This window comes from Antennarius striatus, chromosome 9, assembly GCF_040054535.1.
Source record: "Antennarius striatus isolate MH-2024 chromosome 9, ASM4005453v1, whole genome shotgun sequence".
NCBI classification, from domain to species: domain Eukaryota; kingdom Metazoa; phylum Chordata; class Actinopteri; order Lophiiformes; family Antennariidae; genus Antennarius; species Antennarius striatus.
The window spans coordinates 15,295,487-15,322,500 of NC_090784.1; the positions used below are offsets into that span (position 1 = coordinate 15,295,487).

The 27,014-nt window shown below is 40.5% G+C and overlaps 2 protein-coding genes across 3 annotated transcripts in view; both read right to left on the reverse strand.

The window, feature by feature from the left end:
- Nucleotides 1–8: 8 nt before the first annotated feature.
- On the reverse strand, nucleotides 9–7,960 carry il6r (interleukin 6 receptor). 2 transcript variants are annotated; one of them, XM_068323096.1, is made up of 10 exons: nucleotides 7,533–7,916; nucleotides 5,804–6,325; nucleotides 5,031–5,154; nucleotides 3,598–3,776; nucleotides 3,336–3,505; nucleotides 3,058–3,196; nucleotides 1,683–1,705; nucleotides 1,511–1,565; nucleotides 1,129–1,243; nucleotides 9–1,000 (listed from the first exon to the last, which is right to left on the reverse strand). In XM_068323096.1, exons 1-10 carry the CDS (start codon nucleotides 7,645–7,647, stop codon nucleotides 739–741), a joined length of 1,704 nt encoding a protein of 567 aa, XP_068179197.1. In that variant the 5' UTR covers nucleotides 7,648–7,916; the 3' UTR covers nucleotides 9–738. The 2 variants fall into 2 exon arrangements, with proteins under 2 accessions (XP_068179197.1, XP_068179198.1); XM_068323097.1 differs by having other exon boundaries at nucleotides 849–996; nucleotides 7,533–7,960.
- Nucleotides 7,961–9,113: 1,153 nt separating this feature from the next.
- The window catches only part of atp8b2 (ATPase phospholipid transporting 8B2), a 23,768-nt gene continuing 5,867 nt past the window's right edge, over nucleotides 9,114–27,014 (reverse strand). The window contains exons 2-30 of the mRNA XM_068323101.1: nucleotides 26,602–26,704; nucleotides 22,580–22,638; nucleotides 22,365–22,478; nucleotides 21,839–21,937; nucleotides 21,629–21,690; nucleotides 21,407–21,479; nucleotides 21,144–21,214; nucleotides 20,954–21,033; nucleotides 20,186–20,344; nucleotides 20,029–20,117; nucleotides 19,621–19,817; nucleotides 19,010–19,130; nucleotides 18,838–18,925; nucleotides 17,686–17,720; nucleotides 17,150–17,309; nucleotides 16,856–17,044; nucleotides 16,191–16,306; nucleotides 15,611–15,775; nucleotides 15,249–15,360; nucleotides 14,678–14,783; nucleotides 13,614–13,857; nucleotides 13,274–13,457; nucleotides 12,315–12,538; nucleotides 12,145–12,228; nucleotides 11,797–12,042; nucleotides 11,566–11,704; nucleotides 10,496–10,626; nucleotides 9,324–9,926; nucleotides 9,114–9,237 (exon numbers count right to left, since the gene is read on the reverse strand). Coding sequence (XP_068179202.1) covers nucleotides 9,148–9,237; nucleotides 9,324–9,926; nucleotides 10,496–10,626; nucleotides 11,566–11,704; nucleotides 11,797–12,042; nucleotides 12,145–12,228; nucleotides 12,315–12,538; nucleotides 13,274–13,457; nucleotides 13,614–13,857; nucleotides 14,678–14,783; nucleotides 15,249–15,360; nucleotides 15,611–15,775; nucleotides 16,191–16,306; nucleotides 16,856–17,044; nucleotides 17,150–17,309; nucleotides 17,686–17,720; nucleotides 18,838–18,925; nucleotides 19,010–19,130; nucleotides 19,621–19,817; nucleotides 20,029–20,117; nucleotides 20,186–20,344; nucleotides 20,954–21,033; nucleotides 21,144–21,214; nucleotides 21,407–21,479; nucleotides 21,629–21,690; nucleotides 21,839–21,937; nucleotides 22,365–22,478; nucleotides 22,580–22,638; nucleotides 26,602–26,626 — 4,065 coding nt within the window. The 5' untranslated portion in view covers nucleotides 26,627–26,704 and the 3' untranslated portion in view covers nucleotides 9,114–9,147. The remainder of the gene's footprint in view (nucleotides 9,238–9,323; nucleotides 9,927–10,495; nucleotides 10,627–11,565; nucleotides 11,705–11,796; nucleotides 12,043–12,144; nucleotides 12,229–12,314; nucleotides 12,539–13,273; nucleotides 13,458–13,613; nucleotides 13,858–14,677; nucleotides 14,784–15,248; nucleotides 15,361–15,610; nucleotides 15,776–16,190; nucleotides 16,307–16,855; nucleotides 17,045–17,149; nucleotides 17,310–17,685; nucleotides 17,721–18,837; nucleotides 18,926–19,009; nucleotides 19,131–19,620; nucleotides 19,818–20,028; nucleotides 20,118–20,185; nucleotides 20,345–20,953; nucleotides 21,034–21,143; nucleotides 21,215–21,406; nucleotides 21,480–21,628; nucleotides 21,691–21,838; nucleotides 21,938–22,364; nucleotides 22,479–22,579; nucleotides 22,639–26,601; nucleotides 26,705–27,014) is intronic.

Below are 27,014 nucleotides of genomic sequence, written 5' to 3' on the forward strand. Positions count from 1 at the left end.
CAACATGGTCTGATTACTTGTCAACTTTTTTATTTGACACACATCACATTATCCACCAGCACACAATTCATATTCCATTTTTGGGGTTGTGGGATTGTTCAGATTGTTCAGAATATTGTCATTAGAAACTATTTAAAAATCCCAGCATGGTTATGTTGCCAAACCTGTCCTCAGATTTTTTGACTGGTGATTCAATTTCTTTTTCTGAATATGAAACACACAGTCACAAAATTAGGCAATGATGGTCTTCAAACTACTTTAGTGCAGAGACTCTTTAGGATACTTTCAGTTTCTATTTACATTCCTGTCTGTCTTTGGCGCTAAAATCATTCTACAAACTCAGCTGTTCTCCGCACCTTAACATAATCTTTAACGAATATATACAAAAAAAAAAGAGCCGATATTTTACAGGCTTACATATAATCTACACTTTAACACACTTTAAATTGATATACATGTAGAACACTCAAGCAAAACAAACAAACAAACAAACAAATAAAAAAACAGAAAACTACTGAACACCTTGTATTTTAGGCATGACTGACTTTAGAGGCACAGTGAGGGGAAAATTTACAGGGTGTCTCGGAGTTTGCTCCTGGTAACAAATCATTAGAGAGCTAAAAAAAAAAAAAAGAAGAAGAAGTCGAGTCCATTGCCCTTTTGTCTTACTCTAAAATTAAATACAACAATCCAGCAACACAAAGCAGTCCCAACGCTCCTTACAGTTTTACTCATTGTTTATAACTCCTGCTGGATTAAGAAATAACTTGTGTTGTTTAAGTTCATGGTCTCTGTTCGTTCAATCTCATCCTGCTCTTCATTTTCTTCTTCCTTTTTTTCTACTTGGCTCTCTGGGTGGTTTTTGTTTGCTGGAGGACGAAAGGTAAACATAGCCTGCCCTTCGGGCGCTGCAGCAGCAGAGGGTTGAGGGCGAAGCGAGGTTGAAAACTGGGTGATGACACTCAGACTTTGGAATTTGGTTATAAATCTGTCCTTCTGTCTGGTATTGAAAAAAGATGACAAAAATAATCTGTTGATGGTATATCATCCACTGTTATGTAATATTACAAATGAATATATGTGCGTCTATGTTGTACGGCAGGAAATAGAAGACAAAAGCACATGTACCTGAATATGTACGCAGCCAAAATGACTGAAAGCAGAGCAAAGGACCCAGCGATCCACAGTATGTGAGCTGACACCTCCACTGATTCAGTAGAACCTGAAGACAATGTTGGACCAACTGCAGCAAAGATAGGAGACAGGTTGTAATGGAGCTGAACACCCGCCACACAAGCATATGTTTGTATTGGTGTGTGAGAAACAAGTGTGTTGAACCATGTTTCCTGTGGTGTGCTTCGTTGTGGGGCCTCTGTTATCATTATGACATTATAACTTCCTGTTAAAATCCAGTAGGCCATTTTCACATTTAACAACACTTAACAGTGTTTTCTCCATCTCTCTCACACACCCCATTAATCAAAACATCACTGTTTAATTGCCATCTTACCATCCACCACATTATCCTCTGCACCAGAGCTCTCCACATCTACATAGACTTGAATCTACAAGTTTGAGAGAGACGGAGTGAGATATAAAGGGCATAAGACAGCCATGATAACTGCACGGCAAAAAAAGGCATTTGTGATTCCCTCTCTAACAAATGACACATTGAATCTTACCATTGCAGTAGTTGATTCTGGAGCTGTGGAGAGAACCATGGAGACATGTTACTATATTAAAACAGTTTTATTATGTAGGCTAGAGGGTCCCATTGGGGGATTGGGAGATCCCTGAGTGTTGTGTGTATTCAGATCAATAGGAAACATTTTGCTTAATATCAGATGTTATTTTTTCCCCTCAAGATCTTCCCCTGTTTTTTTAAACTGGGTTCACTCAGGGTGCATCTTCACATGAATATACAAAACCTCCCTAGGTCTAGATTCAAATAACATTCTCATCTATCTATCAGCACCTCAAAATGATAATTTTTAACACTTTATCTACAGTCAGAACTAAGAAACCACACATAAGAACAAGATCTGAGATTGGTAATTAACCTTTCATCTCACTCATGAGAACACAATTTATGCACACTTCAAAAAATAATTATAACAAATAAGTGAGCTTGAAAGCCAGTGTTAGCTAGATATGATTGTATGATTCTTAAATAATATTCATTCATTTATTCATCTTCCGAACCGCGTCACCCGCAGCAGCGGTTCACGGGGAGCTGGAGCCCATCCCAGCTGTCTTAGGGCGTGAGGCGGGCAAACTCTGGGTGCAATGCCAGTGCACCGCAGGATTTGAAAGACATTTTATTCCTGTATAATGTACAAAAGCACATGTTACTTTCATTCTACACTGGAAACTATCTTCTGTTCCCCTCTGTCACTCTCCACCTTGCTGTGGTGGAGGGGTTTTTGCGTTATGCTAATGATCCTGGGAGATGTGTTGTCGGGGGCAATTTGTGATTACAATTTGCCACCCATAAAGTCTCCCATGGCACAGAAGTTCTAGGTGAAGGGTCGGAAAAAGTGTGGTTAAAAAGATCCATGATGGCAAGTACTCCATCAAATGAGTTTATCTGGCCCAGAGGGATACCGGGGCTCTGCTTCGGAGCCAGGCCCGGTAATGTGTGTTAGTTGAACCTTAAATCCAAGAGGAAAAATTTGGTTTTCATGTGGAAGAGGGTCTGCAGACCCAGAACTCCCTGGAGAGACTATATCTCTTGATTGGCCTGGGAACGCCTTAGATGTACCCAGTTGAAGTGTCTGGGGAAAGGAGTGTTTGGGCTTCAATTCTAAAACTGCTAAAGCAAACTTAATCTGGATAAGCGGTTGAAAACAAACTTCTGTTTCGTTGTGAGTGCCTGGGCCAGATTATGAGCCACTGAGGCTACATCACTGATTTATTAGTCACCTTGATTTGCATAATTTCTATAAAGGTTTTTCTGGTTGTGACTGGAAATAAATATCCGTTTGAAATGCTACTAACAGGTGTCAGCTAATTTTAACTTTGCTCTATGAATATGTTTGTGTGTGCTTGTGTATCTACCTGTCCAACTGGTGCCAAAGACAGGAACAGTCCAGTCACTCCACAGACCATCATATTCATCCTTAGCTCTAAGCTGTATCAGATACTTAACACCAGGTACGGCATCGGGGATAGAATAGTAACGCCGGTCCTCAACCGTCTTCGTCCACATAGACACACAGACAGGTAAGCACACATCACAATGTCATAAGAACAAAAGAATAAAAACCTACAGGGAAAATTTAAACGTGCATGCACACAAAACATGGATAGTCAGACAAGGATCTAAAAAGACCCACCTGCTGATTGGAAAACGAGGATTCCAGAGGTCTGTATTTGACCTCGTATTTTAGTTGGTAATGATTGTCTTGGGACTTCCAGGAGGCCGGGCGACTCCAGGTGACTTTTATTCTTCTTTCCTGTCCCTCCACCTGTTGGACTGACACGTTCAACGGAGGGTCTGGCTTTACTGGGGGAACAGGAACAAGTCAAGTGAGTGCAGCCTCAGAATGCTTCTCTTTAAATCAATGTCAACTCAACTCTCTCTGCACACCCACTTACAAATGTTCAGAGGTGTGAAGCGCATCAGGGAACTGGTGGCGTTGCCTGCGATACTTGTGACACACAGGTAGACTAAGTGAACGGTTCTCATCTCATCCTCGTTGTAGTCCAAAGCACACCAGCAACGAGAGGCTGAGGATGAGTATGAGCACGGGAAGGGAAGGAACGCTTCTGTCGGGCTTAGAGGAGGAAACACAGAAGGAGAATTTTGACACGCAGGAAACACATCACTTTTAACCTTGTGCAGTACCGTTCATTAAAAAAAATTGTTATTGGACTGAGGGTGTTTTTAAAGCAAAGAAGGTGCTGAAAAATCACAATCATTACGGTTATATTATTGATATACTGTAGGTAACTGTGCATCTTTTAGCTCCTCCACATGTTTCTGCTGGTCTGTTTCATGGTGATGTTACTCTACAGGTTATATAGGTTACAACAGAGCATAAAATTGAGTATAACTGAGTATAATATATAGCTTATTTGAAAAGGTGCTATAACAAGCCTGTATTCTACCTCAACAACACTCTCATGGTTCAGATTTAATTATATTGCCATTTGAAACTATTCAAAAAGCACAACATGGCAATCAAATGCAGCATAGGTAGGCTGAATATGTTTTTACACAAACAAGTCCTCAGTTGGTTAATAGATTAATGAGTGAGAAAGACATTTTCACCTGCAACCTCCCCTGTAGCAGCATTGTCTGTGGTAGAAGGGAATGGAGAGGGGTAATACTAACCTGGGGGTAGTATTTATATCATTTTACTATTACTTAGACACAAAAACTGACAATTCAACTTCATCCACCTCTGGATCTAAATTTTTTTTTAGCATGACATGGAGAAATCATTATTGTGTAAAAATTCTTGAAATACCTATTGGAAGCTGTGAATGTATGTAATGTGTAGAACAGCCTGACAGAACTGAACACAAAACACAGGCCAGTAAATGCTGAACAAGTAGAAAATAATTTTAACAGAAGAAGCCTTCAGCTGTCAGCAATCAGGCCACTGGAAGGGGAAACGGTCTGCTTGTGGAACAGAATGACAATCATCATGAGATCAAGACTGCAACCTAGGGTGAAGTACACTCTGAGGGCATCACTGTGATTGTTTGACCGAAGTTTGGAATCATGTGTTTGTCATCATGACTAAATGGAATTTTCTGTGATGGTTTAATCTGGATGTATTGGCTCAACTTGTTCAAATTATTTAAGATTTGTTACTATATATTCTTTACATTTTGTTTACTGCTTATAAACTTTATATTATATGTATTGATATGAATGTTTGGTTATATGTCGTATAACATTACTGATAAGCCTTTAAAAAATTATAATTTGATATTGCGTTGTGTTACACAGCTTTATTTACGATCATCACACCATGTGTTCATGATCTGTCTGTATGTTAGGGTGTAGTATGTGTCCGTACCTTTTACTGACGAACAGGGAACAGTCTGGTCTCACCGCCACAGGCTCCTGAGGCGTCCAATCACAGCGGATCTTACTGCTTGGTGACTTTTTAAAGCAGTGCAGGCTGGGCTTCTCCAGAGAATCTAACACATAATAATAATAATAATAATAATAATAATAATAATCCACCTTTAATAGTCCACACAATGGGGAAATTATGTAGCAGACATTATATAGCAGACATGTTCATTCATTCATTCATTCATTCATTCATGCATTCATTAATTCATTAATTCATTCATTCAGTCATTCATTCATTCAGTCACAGGTAGCCTCCAGGCTCCTTCAAGGGATCATTATTCTAACAGATTAAATTGAAGATTCTTTTTTAATTAGCTGTTAGTATATTATAACATGCTTCCATAAGTATTTCCCAGAATCAATTGCATTTTTTTATTATGTGTTTATTCCAATAATACAGCAATCATTTAAAACAAATGAAAATACCAAACTCAATTGATTTTATTTCGCCATCCTACAATGAGTCTATATTTACTAGTCTATAAAACAATACTAGCTGAATGATTTGACAAAGAATATTATCTTTCTCCTCAATTGTTTGTCAGTGACACAATTCCTTGTCCAGTGTTCGGTTAACATTTTAAGTGTGGAAAACAACAACAGCAACAGCTTGTTTTCACAATCAAAATACGCAAAGGCAGCTGCTAGCAGAAATATTTATCAAATCAAATCAAATTGACACACTATGATTTTTCTGAAACTGTGACTCACCTGCAATGATTAATTTTATGGAGAACCGTTCTCTGCCTCTGTAATGACACTTGTATGTCCCGGAGTCAGTCAGTCCCACAGCGGATAGAGACAGCGTTTCCCCTGTCCTCCATGGAGTTTGTCTTTGTTCACTTTCCCCCACCCTTCTCATCCATTTCCAATGATGCTCTGAGTTTATGTCCCTTGTTAGCCAGCTTCCATCCTGTTTGTCCTCTTCGTGATCATCAGTCTTGCCATCAATCTCTTGGACCATGTGATTGGTGGGAGAAGCTGTGTGTTCTGTCTCTCTGAGCCTTCTGATCTGACTTTGGACAATATCCCCAGTGTGGTTTTCATTTTTTATATTAACTCCAACATTTGTTGTTGTGTTGTTGGTGGGTGTTATAGGGGTGTGTTGTGTTTCAAATACTCTTTTGGTGTTAGAGCTGTTTCTGACCTGAAATCCATCCACTGTCACATGACCACTGCAGGTCAGAACTAAGTCACTGCCGGGGGATAAAATCAATACACCAGGGGGAGGATCTGCACAGAAAACAAAGGATAAGATCCTAATGTATAGAATAAATAAATCAATGTATGTACTGGATACTTTCAATTCTATGTGAGGGTTTAAAACAGAAAGACAGATTGTGCCTTGAGAAATGTTTGTGAGAGACCAGGAACACAGATGATGCAATGCTGTATAACTAAAACTTCCAACTCATACTGAACTTCCTCTTTTAATAAACCTTTCATCTTAACTGATAACATTTCTGGTGTAAACCGTATCAAATCTGTGTCATCTCTTATTTACATTTATAATATTGACTATTGCACAGATGTTATTATTGAGCTAAAACCCAAACTCTATTGAGACAGTACAGTATATGTACTGGCTGTCTGTCTGGATTCGCCTGGCTTGACGTCAGATGTCTTTCGTCCCATTACAGTTTAAACACTCCTTTTTACCATTACTATATATTTTTTATGGAAATCAGAAATGGAAAAAACAGAAGCTCTGCGGTTCAGGAATTGTGAAATAACAATGTATCCTTTTAAGTTTTGATTCTCTTCCCTGCGTTTTAAAGTCTTAAATAACTTTTCAGCAGTTTTAATCCGGCAAAACACAACTAAGACCAAAACATGATTATGAGTGTTGTTGGGCGAGGATTTAATAAAGCTTGAATAAATGGTAGCAGATCTTCTAATGTCTATGTATTAAGGCAAAATATTGAAAAAATAAGGCTCAACATCCTGAAGGAATCAGAAAGCAACAATGAAATTGGTAATTTTATAGAAATCCGATTTTATTCATTATAATCCGTAAAAATACAAGCACACGTGAAAAGATAAGATGTCTAAGACATTTTTTTAATTAAAACACATATAATGATTCCAGCCTCACAGAATTCAGGATTGGAGTTTAACTGTGTATAAGTTCTATTTGGCTGTTTTGAATTTACAAACTATAAAATATTTTTACAGTGTGGTATTATTGTGGTATTGATAGTCTATTTAGGTAAAGATGTAACAGTAATTATAATATAAAGTATATATAAACTGATCTTTGTATAGATAAAATCCTTTTTTAATTAGACCACTAAATTGAGAGACACGAACACCCCAAACTGGCGTTTAAAACGAAGAAGCCCTGAAGAAGTTAACTTTAAATCATTATTATGTATTTTTTCTGATATACTATCAATAAATCCAAAAGCAGCTAAACGCAGCCCAACAAATTAATCTTTACCTTTTCTTGGGCAGCTTCCGTCGAAAATAGTGCGTACCGGTGTTGCGCACAAAACACAGAGAAAAGGGAGAAAAATCCGCATTTTTGCGCATGAATCTCCCTGAAACCGACTCATCGCAGCATCGCCTCTTCTTAAGAGAATCCGTTTCAGACTGTAATGATTGTCGTCAAACTTTCTTCGGGAACAAACAGTCCACTACTGGACAGGACGGAGGTTCTGCCCCGACTTGAAGCTGTGTGCTCGTCAGACCCGTTATTGTGAAACCCCGGCGCGCTTCTTCCTCTTATCCAGTAGAGGAAATCCTCTCCAATATCAAAATACAACCAGGGCTGATTTCTTTAAATCTCTCATCCAGACAGCAGTGACCATGATTATGGCATGAATTTTTTTTTTTTTAATGTCGTCTGGATTACTGTCTGCCAATAAAATCTTGTTAAATGTACCGCCAACGACAAAATCTAGATCCACTGTACACGCAAAATAGTGAACTTTGTGAGTCGTTAAAGTTAAAGGTATCTACATTCAATTTAGGTAATATAGAGGTGTTAACTTTTTAAAACACTACTTCAAATCATTTAACAGGTGTTATCTGGCATTTCCTGAACTGCATGCAAGTTTGTGTTATGAAAAAGCAGGTCACATCTGACATTCAGTTATCAAAGCATGATCATCTCCAAACACCTCAACTTTAGTCAAGATCAAATTAAAAGGTCAATAGCTTTGTGAAGTATATGCTATGTATAAATAATGACACAGTAAACGACAACATGTACAATCCAGAACTCTGTATATCAGTTGCTGCCTCTTTGGTTTTTAATTGGTTGACTTTCTTCTTGTTCAGATTCAAACTAAAATAGCAGCATGATATCCTTTCATTCTGTCTGTCCGGTACGAGACATTCCATTAGAGGTACATGTATCTGGCTATGATGGACAAAAAACAATGGGAGACTTTTTAAGGTGCCACTCAGCTAAGCAAATATAAAATACATCAATATGATGCAAAAAGGAATGAAATACTGTACTAAATAAAGATGAGATAAAGCAAGAAAATAAAAGATACATACTTTTAGCAACAGGCTAGTAGTGCTCTGCGAATTGAAATACAGTTCTCATTGAGAACCTTTGAGGAACACATAAGCTTGAGTATATTCTTCAACAAAAACACTTATTTAATAAGGCTTGAGGTTCATTTGCTGAAAATATTGTGATCCTGACCAAACCGCTTTGATTTGGACAGGCGTGAATATCTTGGCTGTGAGTGAAGCGAAACATTCTGAAATAATAAGAGTACGGAAGCTTTAGATCAACAGTAGTCAGTCACTTCATCACATTTGTCTCTGCTTCTGCTGCTCTCCTTCGGTACGATACCATAAATCCATGATGGTCCATCAGTTATTTATGGGTAGAGCCGTGGGAACAGAATCTTGTTAATGGGATATTTTTTCTGTGACAGATTAATCTAATTTATTATAGACATTTCAGTTCGAAAACAGGGAGAAGACCCTTTTTATAACAGCCTGTGTGTTCTTGGTATGAATGCACAACATATAGTGTGCACGACAACATTAATGACAGTTGTAAACAAGTTTGTCCTCCAAATATTACGGACATTTCATTCAGTCTGGCTGGTTTCCTCAGAAAGGGAGGGTGAATCGTGGTTGTTGGATGCAGCAGGACGATTTTTCCAACCAAAGAGGACTTCCTATTGAAAAATAACAATTATTTAATGCAGACAACATAGTAGTTTCATTTTGTATAATTTTAACATGTTTAGTAAAAGCAGCACACCTGAACAGTCCCCAGAGTGATCATCCAGCCTCCAGGTGAGTCTTCTCCGTTGGGCTTCGCTGCTGTTGGGGTGAGGGTGCCTGGCCTGACCTGGGCCTGGCCTGAAGCCTGAGGGGCAGCTGAGTCTGAAGTTAGCACTGAAGCCGCTTGGATTTGTGTGGTTAAGGTGAGACCGATTTGTGTTTGGGCTGCCGCTATACCCATTTCCTCTTCAACAGGTATATCTTGCAAGCCCCCCAAAACTGAGGAGGAGTTTGAGAGTGGCTGAACTGATGCAGAAACACTGCTGGGCACTGGGCTGCATTCCCCAGAGGCACATGGGGGAGTGTGTGTGTGCTTCTTCCTGCGGAGCGTGTCGATCCAGCTGGAGCTGTGTTTGGAAGCGAAGGTGGCCAGAGCCAGAGAGGAGAGCCTCATGTTTTTCCCTGAGGTGATCAGTTCTCCAAATCCTTCCTGGTGAGCGAAGGCATAGCCTGACCTCCTGGAGCCACCACGAGCGCCCAGACGACCCTCGGACATGCTGCCCGCCCGGTGCCAGGTGCCTCCCGTGCTACGAACTACCAGCTTTCGCTTCTTCTGGAGAACCAGCTGAGTGTAGCGCACCTGGAAGGTAGATGTGCTTTCAGTTTAATAAAGTCTGTTTGAAAGAAAACTTCAATGCAGACTGCTAGACAACATGTGGTGACCCAAAATGAAATGCAGACATGCGTTGAGTATCTAAAGACAGTGATAGGCTGTTATGATCTTTCAAACTGACCTGTTTTCACTGTTTCCATAATATGTGCTAAATCAATCTGAGCTTTTAAAGATGTCAGCCTAGAATAAAACCCAAAGCTTTCTCATTTTATAACTCAGATTTATCTATCTGGCTGACGAGGACACACACTGAGCTGGAATTTATGCACTAAAAGCAACTTCAATCTTCACAGTACACTGATCAGGTCAATATTTGTAGAACATGTGTGCAAAATGCAGTGATTGCAAGTCTGAGTTCATCATCATCATCATCATCACCACACACAACCACATGCGGACAGACTCCGTCCCCAGTCAATCATTGGCTGAGACTAGTGGCAATAACCTGCTGGGAAGATTCGACATCGACACATGTTGCAATGAAGTCGATGGACTAATCGATGTCAGAAACGTTCTGTTTGTGACTGTTTTCTCACCGTGTCTGAGAGCTGAGGCTTGAGATCCACCTTGAGGAAGCGGCACGCTAAAACTGGAACTAAGCATATTGCTGTTGCCAGTGCAATAGTTAACCACACGACTGGTTGCAATAATGTGCTCTGGGCACTGCCTGCACACACAAAAACACATTACACATACAAAAACATGAGCAAATATCTTCTGTGTACGAAGTTTGTTTACGTAAGCACACAGATATTAGATGTATTTACACATGATTTCACTTTGAGTGGAAAGATCACATCAACACTAAAACCACTTCAATATGCATACAGACATTTAAAATGAGTCTAAGTTTACAATAATTGTACAGATGGAGCAGCATCAATTTTCTAGTAAGCCACAATTATTACTGTTATTTATGGGATATCATACACACCACAGCATTTATAACCTCAGATTACATGAGCTAGAGAAACATAGGCCTTTGAAATAAAATAGACTTAACGAACAAAAATCTAAACATAATAAGGCAAAATAATTTAAGACCAAACTTTGATGCAGTAAAGAACCAAATAATTCATGACCGAACTCTCTTTAAAAGCAACAATATAAATAAGTTTTAAATGATCCCAATAAAAATAATTTATGAGGTTTTACCTCATCAGGTACATACAATGCTGTGTTTGCTGAATTTTATTTGACTTATACAAATCTGTCTTCTTCAGCTTTTGTTTTGTTTTGTTTTTTCAAAAAAAATTTCACATTTTATTTTTAATTTTTACAATTTTTATTAACTTTACTGATCCCCGTAGGGAAATATCTTCCTTGTTAACTTTTTGGTTTATTTGCGTTATATATTTCTGTATGATATCTGTAAAATTTATTAACTTTTTTAAGTCCTTAAATTATTTATAAAGTTATTTTGTTGTTTACTTTTTGTTATTTGATAGACAAACTGACATGGAGATCTGATGCAGAAGTAACAGAAGAGTGTGTGTGAGTGTGTGTGTGTGTGTGTGTGTGTGTGTGTGTGTGTGTGCGTGCGTGCGCGCGTGCGTGTTTGTGTGCGTGCGTGTGTGTGTGTGTGTAGGACATATAGGGCACCAACCTACAAAGTGGAACTGGTTGGGAAAGATCCTGAAGAGGGTCTGACTGTGTAGAGCAATCATGATGGTGAAATAGGAGCCCAGAGAGCCCAGCACAAACACGTAGTTGATAACCGTCCAGAAGCCTGTGTCGAGAGCAATCTACGCACCCAGACACAGAGAGACATGAAAGAGAACAGTTACCCATTTAATACACACGATTAAACAGTAGTTAACACTCTGGCCTCACTAACCTGTACGTTGACCACAATGACCAGAGCCGTGGCTGTGGTGACTGCAAAGGTCTGGTAGTCGGCCAGGGGCACTCCGGTGCTTTGAGTGGCATTGGAAAGGACGGCGTAAGGAACAAAAAACAGTACTACTGATGTGAAGATGCCCTGTGCGATGCAGATGAAGAACTCTCTCTTGTTGAAGAGGAGGTTGAGCTGTCCAGGCTCATAAAGCTTAGGATACTCCAGACTCCTCTGGTCTGGAACGTCCTGCAATCACAGTTTGACAGAGTAAGGGGTAGGAAAGTGTTGGCTGAGAACACATTAATTACAGTCTTTTCTCTTCGTGCAGTCATTCGGTTTTTAACACACTTGATCAAATATCCCCATCGCCAAAACAGGAAGGGAGGTGTAGACGATGTTGTAGAGCGTGATGAAGTACTGATCATACACGGTCTAAAATAAATACAAGACACAGACACAATTATATTGCAATTCTCGACTTCTGATTGCTGATTTAAGTATATTCTCATGACCCACACCTGTGCAGAAAAACCACAGAAGAAGCCGAACCAGAAGTGCACCATGGTGAAGGCAAAATTCTTGTAGAAGAAGTAGCAGAGGAACCGGCACATCCGCAGGTAGGACCAGCGGCCGTGCACCAGCAGGAGGCGCTGTAGGAAGCGGAACTGGGAGAAGGAGTAGTCGCTGGCCAAAGCAGCCTGTATCCCTTCCTGACCGGAAATACCAACTCCAATATGAGCACCTGGACATACAGTGAGACGGAAAAGCTCGGTCTCAACTGCTTTGCTGTGTGACTTGACATTTTATCCAGAAGCAGAAATTGTCTGGAGGAGAACCTTTAATGTATCTTTAATGGAAATCCATCCGTATAACTAAGCACAACACAACCAATTTCAATTAAAAAGTAATTTTAAGGGGAATGGCTCTACCTGTGTATAGGAAATAAATAAAATGGATGGATGGTTACAAATCATTTTAAAAGATATTCACGAAACGTTAATGGTTTTGTGCCCCACAACAAGCTGGATTAGATAAGATGCATGTCTGGGAAAGGAGACGGTGTGAATGAAAAAGACAAAAATTACATGTTAGATGTATTGATGTTTGGACAGGCTAGGCAGCAATGGCAACGAGACTGCCAAACTATATAAAAATAATTACATGAATAGATGTTGTCTCACATATGCAGGTATGCTGTGCAGACAAACCCTTATCCAAGACTCTAAGGAACTATTGATAAACCAAAGATGATTAGCACATAAGTACTGTAACATATTTCCACATGTGCATTCATAACACAACGTAGAAAAACAACTTTGACAACTATGTTTGTGCTGAGAACGTCCATTTCCTCACGACAGATAATGGCACCCACGTAGCAAAACTTCTCCTTTTGTCTTTCCTTCCCATTTTAATCACAACCCGTTTGTGTCCTCCTGTCCATCTTCTGCATATTGATCCCGTGTGCTCAACTCACTTTTGATCATGCTAACATCATTAGCTCCGTCTCCTATAGCCAGGGTGACGGCCTTCTTGTGTTTCTTGATGAGCTCCACCACTTGGGCTTTTTGCATCGGGGTGACCCTGCAGCAAATCACGGCTTTACAGGCACATGCTGTCGACACAAACTCCATCTCCATGTCTGCTTCCAGTGCGTGAGCCTATCAGGGAGCAAGAGAGAGTCCAGCAGTTTAAAAATAAATGGCAAAGGGTTCAAGCTTTAAGGAGGAAAACATGTTTTATTGAAGTAAGTAAGACATTACTTCATGACAGATGAAAGTTTATTGTACACGACTATAGAAGTGTGCTCTTCATACCAGACTCTGACCACTGATCACGAGGGCAAACTCTCCAGAGATGTCGTCCATGAGGTTGTTGGAGGGAGATGGACGTGGAGCAGAGGGAAGAGGAGTCGGGCATTGTGTCTGTTTCTCCCTTCCTCCCTGATGTCCTTCTCTGAATACATTACCCATACAACTTGTCTCTCCACAACCTTCCAACTCTGCCTCCTTTCCGTCATCTCTAATTTGTGATGTCTCTATCATCCGTCGCCTTGCCTTCCTAAAGGAAAAAAACAAACTGGACATCAACAGAGGCTCACCACAAAGATAGGATTACAATTAAATGAGGTGGAAAGTAAGAGTGATGGGACTGCAAACAAAAGACAAGAACAAGCAGCTGGAGATAACAAGTCAAATAATAGATAAATATAGCGAGGAGGGGAACATGAGAAAGAGCAGGTTAATGTCAGAGGTATCAGGTGACTGCAGTGAGTTGTAGCTGGGCCCTGATGATGCTGCTGATGCTTCAGCATTGCCTGTTTATTAATTAAATCCTTTCATATGTGAATTTGTGTGACACATGACAACATCAGGACCACACAATTCACCTGTAGCTGCCTTTGGTCCTCATTCCACCCCCCCCAATAGTGCTCTCCACCACACATTCTCTACCAGACTGTTCATTGCCACTCATACATGACTTTCCAGCATTTCGTGTTTGCCTTCCAGATAATGACTCTTTTTGTCCCCGACCTGGATTTTGGTTTTGCTTTCTGTCCCCAACTACAAGCTGGGTTTTCTGTACCTGCACTCAGACTGACTCTGATCTGTTCTTTGTTTACTGATGCTAATGAATACAGCTATAAAATATCATGGTAGTACTACATGGCGGCCACTTACTGTGTATGTATGTGGAGGGTTTTTTTAAACACAAGAGAGGCAATAGGGCTTTGTGTTTCCACACAAATCTGCTGCAGTCATACATACACCTACAGTATGTGTTTTGTTTTTGACTCTGTGTTTTTGACAGTGTCAGCGTCAATCTCTCCTCATAGTGGGACAGAAACACCTCAGGCAGCTGTCCAGAAAGATGGACTGACCTGAGCTCCTGCCGAACACTCTGCACTGTGTGGCCGTCGATGATGAACACTTCCGTCATGTCATCGGTCAGCATTTTACAGGAATAACCTATATTGACAGCCGTTTCTATATGAGACAAAAACAGACAGTTACTGAACAGCAGGTAGGTAGGTTGGCTGAATTAATTGCAGGTACATTATAAAGAGAACAAGCATCAGACCGAGAACACAGACGTTTGAGCTGATGACCTTAACACTACCAGTATGAGTAAAAAAAAACCTCCACAAACTCCATCTAAGGCTGTTTGTTTGTTTTAGTCTTTATTTCTGATGGATGGCTCCTTCTCATCGTGATTCATAATGATTTTGTCAAATGAAAGCGATCATTATATTAGTTTTCTCTTTCTGAACTGGTGAGTTTAAATGTCCACTGCAGTAAATATGCAACTGGGTGTAGAAGAGATAACATGTTGAGTTGCAGGAGTCTCTGTTAGGAAATAATCTTTTCATTTTTATGCTTCTCTGAAAAGTCCATTGCTTTTGAAAAACAAGTTCTAATATGTAGATGTCTGTAAAATTGTGTTCATCTCACCCTGCTTGTCTCCGGTGAGAACCCAGATCTTAATGTTGGCCAGAGAGAGGACAGCGATGGTCTCTGGGACGCCTTCCTGCAGTTTGTCTTCTATAGCTGTGGCACCCAGGAGCTAAACACACAAGTTGACAAATATCACATAGACATAACTTTAAGTTCATCATACCTGTGGGAAATTTAAAGATAACACGAAATAAACGTCTAATGGTATGACTCAAAATGACCTGCTACTTTGTTAAAGAAAGGAATTCTCCCACATTAATGATACAAATGGCTGAAAGCACTGGTCAACTGAAAATGAAAGTGAATCAAGCACACACATCCATATGCATGGATGCACATCCTAAAAGCAAGTCACCAACCATCATATCTTGTTCTATCTCCTCATAAGCTGCCGCCAGTCGGTCCTCCCTGCAGTTGGGGGCTTTGTCAGCATAGTGGTGGCTCTCTGACCACGACTCCCACTCATCCTCTGACAGGTCCCTGTAGGCAAGCGCTAACGTCCTTAAACCATCAGCTGCATACTCCTATGACCGCATATAACACACAGTCACACACTCCGACACTTTGACATGAGAGTCCTCCTGAGCAGGGGCCTCATGGACAAAGATTTGCATGTATTTCCTATTGAAACATGACATACGCTTAAATCCAAAATCTGGTGTTCGCACAAAAATATTCAAATGTATTCATCTGTGCACGCAGGAATCGAAACACAATTATCAGTGAATTAACAATTGCATTTGTCAACAAGTGACTTCTGCTTCCTTGATTCTGAATGTATAAAAACAGTATACAGTAAGTCATGTTTTTGTGCGTAAACACATTTGCACATGAGGTCCCTGGTCAAGAGCAACCCAGGAGTAGACTTAGCTGTTGGGAGGTTGTTAGACACTAGATGGCAGTAGAGCTTCATCCATCTACCAGAAAGCGTTCACTCACATTGAGATGGTCTGAGGTGATGTTCATCAGTTGCTGATTAGAAGGGTGGAGTCTCTCCAGCAGCACCGTGTCAGCTCCTTTACAGTACAGACGGATGCTGCCGTCTGCATGACGCACTGGAAAACAAAACAACATCTGTACGGCTCCATCATCATCATCATCATCATCATCATCATCATCATCATCATCATCATCATCATCATCATCATGATCCTCTTTTTCAGCTTCAATAATTTTCATTGAAACGGAACAAAACTGTAAGAAGCACCTGTGATTTCTGAGCATGATAAAAGAGACAACATCACACGAACAGAAAATCTCAGTACATTATAAAACATAAATTATTATTAATAACATAAATACTGTTTGTTTGTATGAGTGTACATTACTATGTAAGTACATTTTTGCTTTAGATGTAAAGAAAACTCTTGTGCATTTAATCCCCCCTCAAAAATGAGGACAATTAATGTATTATGCACCAGAAGCCATCTAAATATCTTCTTAATATAGTGATTTCACGACTGTAATTTCCACTTTCATACATATTATTGTATGACATGTTTTTAACATAAAATGTATCCAGAATTTTCTATATTTAAGAAATGCGTTTCCATTCCAAAAGCGCTTCTTCATTTGTAGATTATGAACTGAAAATGATCACACACCTATAACAGACATCCTTTTGCGGATGTTGTTGAAGTCCAGGATGGCGAGCAGAGTGTAGGTGACAGGTTGCCCCATCTCTGTGGTGGTTATGGTCCCAGGTGTCCGGGAGCGAAACACAAAGCCAAAGTTTCGAGCTGCAGTTACGAGAGCTCTCTCGTCGGGAGACTGAGCCTTATAGATCAGCTGCCCTGGTGAGACAGATTCAAATAATGATGACGAAAGGGTGGTGTGTTTGTGTCCGTATTCACATCCACTTAACCATCCGGATTCCCCTCACCCCTTCTGTCACTCACCCTCGCTCTTCTCCTCACTCATGACAGTGTGACAGAGAGAGAGCAGGCGGAAGAACTCGTGAGTGTGCGAGTCTCCCACTTTCACCGATTCAAGCAGGGTGTCGTCATAGAAACAGAAGTCAGGGTCTGCCAGGGGGTTGAAGGGAGTGAAGTCCAGTCTCTGGAGATAAAGGAAGAGTCAGGGACTCCAGTTACCAGGAGGAGAATATAACTTTCAGAATAGAAAGAAGGAAGAAGACAATTTAAACTCAAAATTTCATGAAGATATTATTTCTGATGAATGCGAAAGTTTTGATGAAACTTCTCTCACTAAACTTTACATTTTAGGGTTGGATTTGTAAACTTCAAAAAGTTATCTGTTAGTGCAGGCATAAAGGTTAGAGTTTCTCTGTATTTTGATTCTTCCTCATTGGCTCTTTCAAGATCTCATAAAATACATTTTAGAGTCTGTTTTTCATTCCTGTTTGGATTTATGTGGTATTTTATAGTATGTGTATATGAATGGGGGTTTTTATTTCAAGAAAAAAGCTGCTTACCTTTGGCTGAGGTCCAAACGGGTCTGTTACTTCACCTAACCAGAATACATATTTAAACAATTATGATGTAATACAACCCTGTTATTTCAAGCCTTTTATGATGCCTGTCATGAACATCTCCTCTACTTTGATGTACAAAATTGTGTGTACGGTGATACTTCTACTTACGAATGTCTCTGCTTACGAAATTTTCTACTTACGAAATTTCTCAGCAGGAAAATAGTACCTCTACTTACGAAAGAAATTTCGACTTACGTAATGTAAAAACACAGTATCGGCTGATACTTCCTGGCATCCCATTGGCTAAGAGGGATGCCACTCCACCTCTGTGTGTAGCTAGAACGATGCTTACGGAGTGTCTCAGCATTCGGCACTCGACCCGTGAGGTAGTCTGATAGTTTTGCGCAAATATAATAACTTTTTCAGTACGTATTCGCTATGGACCCCAAGAAAGTGACGGAGAAAAGAGGAAAAGAAAAGATGAAGAAAAGAGTTTTTTTGTCCATACAAACAAAGCAAGAGGTAATAGAAGAGCATGAAAAAGGGATGCGTTTGGTTGATCTCGCCAAAAAATATGGCCGAAATGCATCTACAATCACCATGTTATTAAAACAAAAGGAAGTTTAAGGAGTTTAAGGCATCGTGTGGGGGGTTGGAGAAGTTCAAAAGGAGGACTGGAATTCACTCTGTTGTTGGGCATCTTGAGATAGGAGCGTATGAACCAAAGAGGGTAAAAAACAATGGGGACAGCAGTTAAAAGGTAAATGACCGTCATTATTATTCTTTACTCTATTCTTTGTTTTTTACAATATGCACAACTCTCATTTATTGTGTAATAATCTAATCGTAACATGTATTTGTTACATGTTTTGATGCATTTTTATGCTTTATAAAACATTTATGTAGGAATTTTTGTGGGCTTGGAACGGATTAGGGCATTCGCATGGAAAACGTGTCTCTACTTACGTAATTTTCTACTTACGTAATTTCTTCCGGAACCAATTAATTTCGTAAGTAGAGGTACCACTGTATGTCTGTGTGTGTGTGTGTGTGTGTGTGTGTGTGTGTGTGTGTGTGTGTGTGTGTGTGTGTGTGTGTGTGTGTGTGTGTGTGTGTGTGTGTGTGTGTGTGTGTGTGTGTGTGTACACCCACCATAAGTCTGTCCACTGATTGAACACTTATTGAAACTCATGATATTCTGTGTGAGAGTACCGGTCTTGTCACTGAAGATGTATTCAACCTAAAAGAAACAGGTAACTGTAACTGAACTGGGTGAACTATGCTGGGTGTGTATTGTACCAGATCTGAGTTGCCCCCCCCCCACCTGGCCCAGCTCCTCGTTCAGAGTGGTCGTCCTGGCCTCAGCTTTTGTGTTACACTGCGAACAGAACATCTTCTCATCCCAGTTAATAAAGTAGCTGTGGCCCAGTCTGATCACCTCCACACTGACACACAGACAGGAGAGAGAGGGACATCTTCACATTAATGGTAGAAGTCAAGTCATCTAGCCTCTCTAGCGCCACACAGAGGCAGCACTTTGGGTCAGACTGTAATGGGACACTGTTATTATTGGGTTATTAGTTCAAGCTGCTTTACACAAAACATCTGCATATTTATACTCCTCTATTTGCTGTTATTAGAAATAAAGACGTCCAAAGCATTTGTATTGTCACACCAGGTATAAATCCTCCCACACAACACAGAGAGACATTCCCCGCACAGCTGCATCTATTTACATTAGTATATTTAAATGTTCATTCATTATTCAGTTGCAATCTTCTCCCCTAATACCTGCTATCCATGAAATTACAATAATGTAGTTCTTAGGAGACAATAGAGCTGAAGTCAACAACTGTCTGCTAATATATCCAGACTACCTAATGCTGTGCATAGGTTTTGGAAAGCATGACTTTTAGTGTTCAACCTTCTCCTCACCTCACATACAGAGAGATAGGCACCACTGTGTTGAGAATGATTATGTAGGACCAGAAAGACAGGAAGGCAGAGAACAAGAAGTTGTCCACAGGAGGGTCCCAGGGCAGGTAACTCTGAAATAGGGAGCCCACTTCTCTCTCCCACACTGCATTACCCACAGCCAGGATCACACCCATACACACCAGGAAGCAAAAGATCTGGAACACAAAATTCAGGAAACACTGCAGCGTAAGAATGACTATGGTGTCCTAATCATACACACATTGGGGTCAGTGATCAGATGTATTTGATAAGGACAGAATTAATTATTACAGGGGATGCATGAAACTAATTTCAAATTGCTGAGGTCCAGTCCTGAAATAATTGATAAATATCATGAATGAAAGTGACTGGCTTGAGTTGTCCTACCCAGAGGACCAGAGTGTTCATCAGGCGATCAATGCTCGTACGCTTAAACTTGGTTCGACCACTGTTCTGCATGAGTTTGGTATCTGGGCCTGGACATAAAAACAGGGAAAATGAAACCTGTGAACAACATGACACCCACACCCAGAGACATACAGACCTGCAAAGATAACCAGGCCATAGCAGGCCTCTGTGTTACGAAGGACGCAGCCTCGGAGCAGCATGTTCTGATTGGTCAGACTGTATTTCTTGTCTTGCCAGTAGAGAGTCCCACAGAAACGATCCAGCTTGTTGTTGGGAGGCTCACACACAACCTCACCTTCACACACAACCAGACACAAATTTAACTCAGATGCTCGAAAGTAAAACTTTTTTTAAAAAAATCAATTGACAGTAGTACGTTTACAATTCCAGCTGTACGATATTGTGTTGAATTATTCATTCACGTGACATCATGCTTTACAACACACATCCCAAGGATGAAACACACAACTTTTGTAAGGGCAGTATTGTATTCTCCTAAGCAGGCAGGTTATGAGTGAGTGTGTGTGTGGTAACACTGTGCTGACAAAGTTGCTTCCCTGTGTGTGTACTCACGGGCAGGTGATGAAAGTGTATGTGTGTGTGTGTGTGTGTGTGTGTGTGTGTGTGTGTGTGTGTGTGTGTGTGTGTGTGTGTGTGTGTGTGTGTGTTGTGTGTGTGTGTGTGTGTGTGTGTGTGTGTGTGTGTGTGTGTGTGTGTGTGTGTGTGTGTGTGTGTGTTCTATGCTTTTACATGGAAGTGTGTGAAAGTGGATAATGTTTCTGTTAATTATACAGATACAGACATACCCCCCCCCAAAAAAAACATGAAAAACTGGATAACAAATACATCTGCACTCCTTCGGGGGAGTGAGAATAGTGAATATTTATTAAAACTTGAATCTCACCATCAAACAAAGCCAAGTTGTTCTGGTTTCCAAGTTCAGATGTCACTGAGACCGACTGACGCACCTTCATATTAGTCTCTCTGTAAGATAATGCAAGACAACGGATTGATTTATCAGATGTAACATGACGGTGCTTCTGCAGACCGTGAGGTGTTGTTAGTCGATGGTGGGGTGGGGTGCGTTTCCTCACCCATCCAACTCAGCTGTCTCGATGTAACAGAGGCCATGAGGTTCACTGCTGGACAGAAGGAGCACGTCGGCCTGAAAAGTGATACCACAGCAGAGAGAATCAGCGATGCTGAAAGAAAATGATGAATATAATGAGTATATGTATCTGGAAGCAAATTTTTGATTCAAAACAGTAGCTAAAATCCCATAATATGGCTTCATTCATTATTCCATTTGTACTTATTCATGTACAGTGATGCAGGCCATTGTATTGGACACACGTACTGCCACAAACTGGTTGTTTTCCAGCTTAATGATGTCACCCACTCGAACATTCATCCACTTCTCATTTTGCAGCCTGCAGCAATAAACCACGGAAAGAAAACTGAGATGTATGAGTTGGAGGAAGCAAAGCAATTATTGAGTTTTAAGTCATGACTCTAATTATTTATTTTACAATGAGCAACTTCATTACTTTAGTTGTAAATGACAGCAAAGGAGACTCACGAGCCATGGATGAGGACTTGTGACTGACGGTTGTTGACCTGGTTGTCGCTCTTGTGACGAAACTGCAGGAGATATATATCAGGATGTCAGCATTTCTAAGAGACTACATAGTGCTCAACGGAAGAAAGTAACGACTGCTACAAATAATCAAGAGTTTAGGAGATTCAACATCAAAGAGCATCCATTATGGGGAAAAAAAATCATGCTTACGTAATCATCTGTGGCATCCTTGACTGCAGTGATGCTGAGCACCAGAGCTAAAGGCACGATGGTGGTGAACCAGGAGAGGGAGGAGATCTGAGGTATTAACTGGAGAGTCAGAGAGAAGGTGAATCACAGGTTAGTTTGAAAAGCAACACAAAATCAGAGTCAGAGACCACGACATCTGCCCCCAGCCAAACAGCAGGTTGCTGAACTCCTTCAGCATCAGTGTACCTTCCATATTTGCAATGGATGAATTTCATTTTTTAATAAGGGTTAATCCACCTGATGGTCTCACAGATACAGGTGTATTGTTACATCCAGTTTTACCATTTTATATTCACCAGGAACGACATCACATGACATTTGCTGTCGAAACCTTTGACACAGGAAGTATGTAGGTGTTGATGCATAAACCCTATGAGGGCCCACGTACCTCCACTGAACCACACACAGACAGAAACACACACTTTATATCTGTCTTTCTATCCAATTGTGCCACACATTCAGCCCCTCTGTCACATCTTGTCCTCACCTGCAGTATGAGCAGGAAGAGGAAGTATGTGTTTGCTACTTCCTGGAACTGCTCAAACAAGTTGACAGGTAGGAACGTGATGATGTTGTACTTGGACGTCATGATGCAGTTACTCTGGGTGAGGAGGAGAGAAAGTTCAGATTTATAAAAATACAACAGCATGTTTCAAATATTAAAATGTATTCATATTTTAATGCATATTGGAGAAACCTCACCGCGTAATGAAACTTCTCATTGTATTCTCTGTCATTAGCTCTAACCCTTCTTTCCTCCTCTACAGAAACCAGAGACAAGAAATAAGTTATAGCAGGATATCATCACAACACAAACATTGAGAGAACACAGAAATTGTTGCATGGCTTTGTCAACGTTAATAAAAAGACCAGATTAATTCCTAAACAGTATGACTGTAGTGGACTGTGAACCAAGCAAAGCTACAGTCCACTATATTTTGACAAATACTCATAAATCAATAAACTGGAAAGTCTGCTGGAGGATGTTTGAATAGACATCATTATTTTGTCCGATTCCTACAAATCAACTAGTAATTAATTACATGTAAAACTTAAATAGATGCTGCCTCTATCCCTGATTGACTGGGTTTGCCATCTGGTGCGGGCATGTGACACTAATGGACACATGCATGGGTTTACATCACTATAATTCTACAGAGACTCATTACAGGTAGTCACAGATGAAGCACTGACATCTGCAGACACACAAGTAAATAAATGACATTTCCTGTGTTCAAGCTGCAGCCCACCTCCCCTTCCTGACCCTGCACCTCGTCCTCTTGCTGGTATCTGTTTATGCTGATGCATATTTCCACCTCCAACCTCCAGCCTTGTCTCCTCCAATACTGATGAGGTTGCTTTATAAATGAAAAGACCAGCCTGGTTTGCACAGGGTTGTACACGGCTCACATGTGCATGCAGATACTTTCTGCAGTTTCCTGTGTCTCTGCAGCAATCTGAACTCCTGTCTTGCTTTGTAAAACTAAGTTAAAACTAAGTTCTAAAACTTTAGAATAAGAATAAGGCTAAAAAAAAATAGTGAATCGACTTGCTAAGAACACCTAGTGTACATATATACAGTAGTTATCCACTAGGTATAGCTCTGGTTAGCATAGCAGCATCAGATTTATGTACCTGTCCAAGCTGTACTATATATTCTGTGGCTTTCCCGTTGGGACCTGCCCCATCCACCTGAGAGTCCTTATGCTGCTTTGTGGGGCAAATATCCACTAGAGGGTTTGTGTGTCGATCGATGCCGAGGCTGCATTAACGTTAGACAAAGAGGTAAGCCTGTGCCAGGTAAAGTTTCCCGGCATCTGATATCAGGCAGGCCTGCACGAGCTGACCAACCCAACCTGAATGAAAGAGCATCTTTAGCAAACTGCCCATTAAGTGTTTAATGTCTCTGACAGCTTCAAGGGCATTAGAAGCCCTGACACAAACTAAATGCCACACAGCAAGTTTGTACAAAGCTATAAAAGCTCCTTCATAAAGAAACCTACAGCTGTAGGATTACTCTTCCTCGAATGAATGTTTCCATAAACAAGGAGTACATAAATATCGATTCAGACTAAAGTACTTAATTTCATGCTACCTTATACAGAATGACTGTCATTCAACATCGACCCTCTATAACTCTTCCTCTGTGGCCGGACATGCAGGGCATGTCCCTCTGATTAGAACTGATGCTTATATCTGTGAGAGTGACACAGCGAACACAGACTGAAGTCATAGCACTGATGACCACAGAGTGATCAGAGGAACGGAAAATGATCCTGTCCTTGTCGTGGCTAAGTCAGGAGGCAAGTCAGAAATGCTCATCACTCATTGTGGATTATTTAATCAGGCAAAAATTAGATAGTTGAATCATCTGCAATCATCCCTGCACACACACACACACACACACACACACACACACACACGGTGATCTGATTAGACAGAAGATGATGCCAGTGCCACAGTGACAGAGCGATTGAGGTCAAATGAAGGTGCATGTGGAGTGTGACTTGCGAGCGCCAAGCTAAGGAGTAGGGATGCAGACAAGCAGTGCGGATACGATGGAGGCTGGCGCCTGAACGATTGATCGGTGTCTCAGGCAGCAGAGACAAGGACATCGTCCTACTTATTTACATACATCTCTCACATCATGTAAACAACGAGTTACAATCAGCAGTTACCAACTTGGAATTAGCTAAAACTGAGCAATTAAACACAGTCATGATAAACATGTTGTTCACCAGTATTGGAATTGAAGGTATTTTTAAACCAAAACAACGTCTGGTAGTGTATTTAATTGTGGAGACAATAAGTTTCTGTTATCTCCCTGCATCAGCTAATATTCGATGCTGGTGACAAATAAACAGGTTACCGAAGCAGTACAGCAGAATGACACCAATTATGTATGCAAACATGTTATACAATGAGGTGCACAGTGTGCACAAAGTCAGTTTTAAACATGGAGTGAGATAAAAGATGAAGCAGAAGAAAAACTTGATGAGGATGAGAAAGTGTATTTAAAACAAACAGCAACAATGGTTTGCACAGTGACAGGAAAGAGAACATGACGATGATGATGATGATGAGGATGAGGATGATGAGGATGATGGGGATGAAAGCGAGCACTTTGATACAAGTAAATTCTACCTTAATAGTCAGACAAGCCCATACCTGTCCTCATCCTTTTGGATTTAGACCCATTTTGTCCCTTCTGTTTGTGCAGGATGCCTGGAAACCATTTCTGTGGTAAGTCTGTCAGGACTGTCATCCTGACGGCTCCAGCAGTCACTGTTTGAACACTTCTCTTAGATGTGCATTGTTTCAAAAGTAAGGACTGATGACTACAGCTTCTCTGTATGGAGGATGAACCGCTGGTCCAACTTCAGTGAAGTTAAAAGACTCGTACTATCACTGCCACTGTGTCGCTGCCTCTCTCATCTCCCCAAACGCACACTCACACACTTTATCCATTTCTTGCTCTATTTTCTCTCCCTCTCGCTGCAGAAACATTGATGTCATTCTTTAAAAGGGTAAGTCAGCAAATTGAACATTCATGCATTAAATAAGGATTGTTAAAATGTGCACAACCTCATCAATGACACATCCTAAATCTGCATCATCAGGATGAGTCTATGTAGAACATAAACACCGTCAGCTGCTGCCATTATATCATGACACTGGCTTTTTGTGGATGTCAGCATGGAAATAGCATCAGCGGGAATTCTGCGTTTGATAGAGTTGTTGAATGAAGAACCAGCTATTTTTATTGTCACAGTGGCTTGAGCAAACGTCATCTTCCTTGTGCAAAACTGAATGTAATGCTTCTAGATTGCAGTACCTCTAGTGCCTCAGCTGATACAAAATGCAAAATGTATAGAACATGCATTGTCCTTAACTGGGCTTTTACTTGTCTATTGTGACTCACAGTTGACTAATGGGGGTTTGCAGGGGTGGGACAGGTCAAGACAACAGTGTCAGGACTGGGAGTATGGAAAGCAACTTAACAAGCAGTGACTGTGACAGTGACTGAGTTGTGATTAGACTGTTTTATGTAGAATTAACTCTACAGTAATATAGACTTGTTTCCCTCGTGTTTTAATGTCAAATAAAATACATCTGAGGGATTAGAGGTTGTTTTTATGTTTGAGCGTTTTTTGTTTTGTTTTTTTTACCAAAACTGAGTGTACAATAAGTTATGACAAAGAAAATTCACTGTATGTTCTACTCAATATTTTTAAATACCATATACTTTTCTAATCCAACAATAATACTCTATATATCAACGAGTGAATATTGAAGAATACGTGATTGTAAATGCTTTTTAGGGGTGCTAAAGCACAACCAAATTTCATCTCAGCACTCCCTCAATAATTTTTTAAAAATTATTATTTCTCCTCAATTTATGTTTGTGGAATTAACAATTCATGAGAAACCATTATAGAAAAAAATCGTTTTACTTTTGGTTTTATATATTATATATCCCTCCAAATTATGACACGTTTGAAGTTTACTCTTTCAGATTGTCAACCCTCCATAAATCCTGCATGCATTTGGATTTTTATGTGTGTGTTTGATGTGTTAAGGTGCTTCAATTTAAGTTGAAGTGCACTTCAGAACACCAGGCCGATGTCAAAGCTATGGGGCTAAGCAAGCTTTTTCACTAAAACTAGACCATGATATTCTATTCTACAGTCTGAGTGATTAATGAAGGAAGAATCGGGACTGACCTGGAGGAGGCCTCTTTCTGAACATCTCCGCTCTGCCAGCGTCCTTCCCCTATTGCCCATGAGACTGTCTGCAGAGGGAAAAAAGGCCTCGTGAAGAGTAGCACTGAAAAAGAGGCAATTGAAGAGGAGGTGAAATGAGAGCCACTTATGCAGACATTCTCTAATCCAAAGCATGACAGACAAGAGTGTTCACGTTGAAAACTAGAAGGCACATAGAGTGTCTCCCTCCATCACCATCACTGTCACTAAAACCCGAACAATCAGAATGTACCTTACATCCATCCATCCATCCATCCATCCATCCATCCATCCATCCATCCATCTTTCTTGTAGATGAGATGACCGTCAGCCGCTTTTCTGCTTCGTGGGTCACTAATGTTGCTGGAGTCTATCCCAGCTGGCCATGAGTGAAA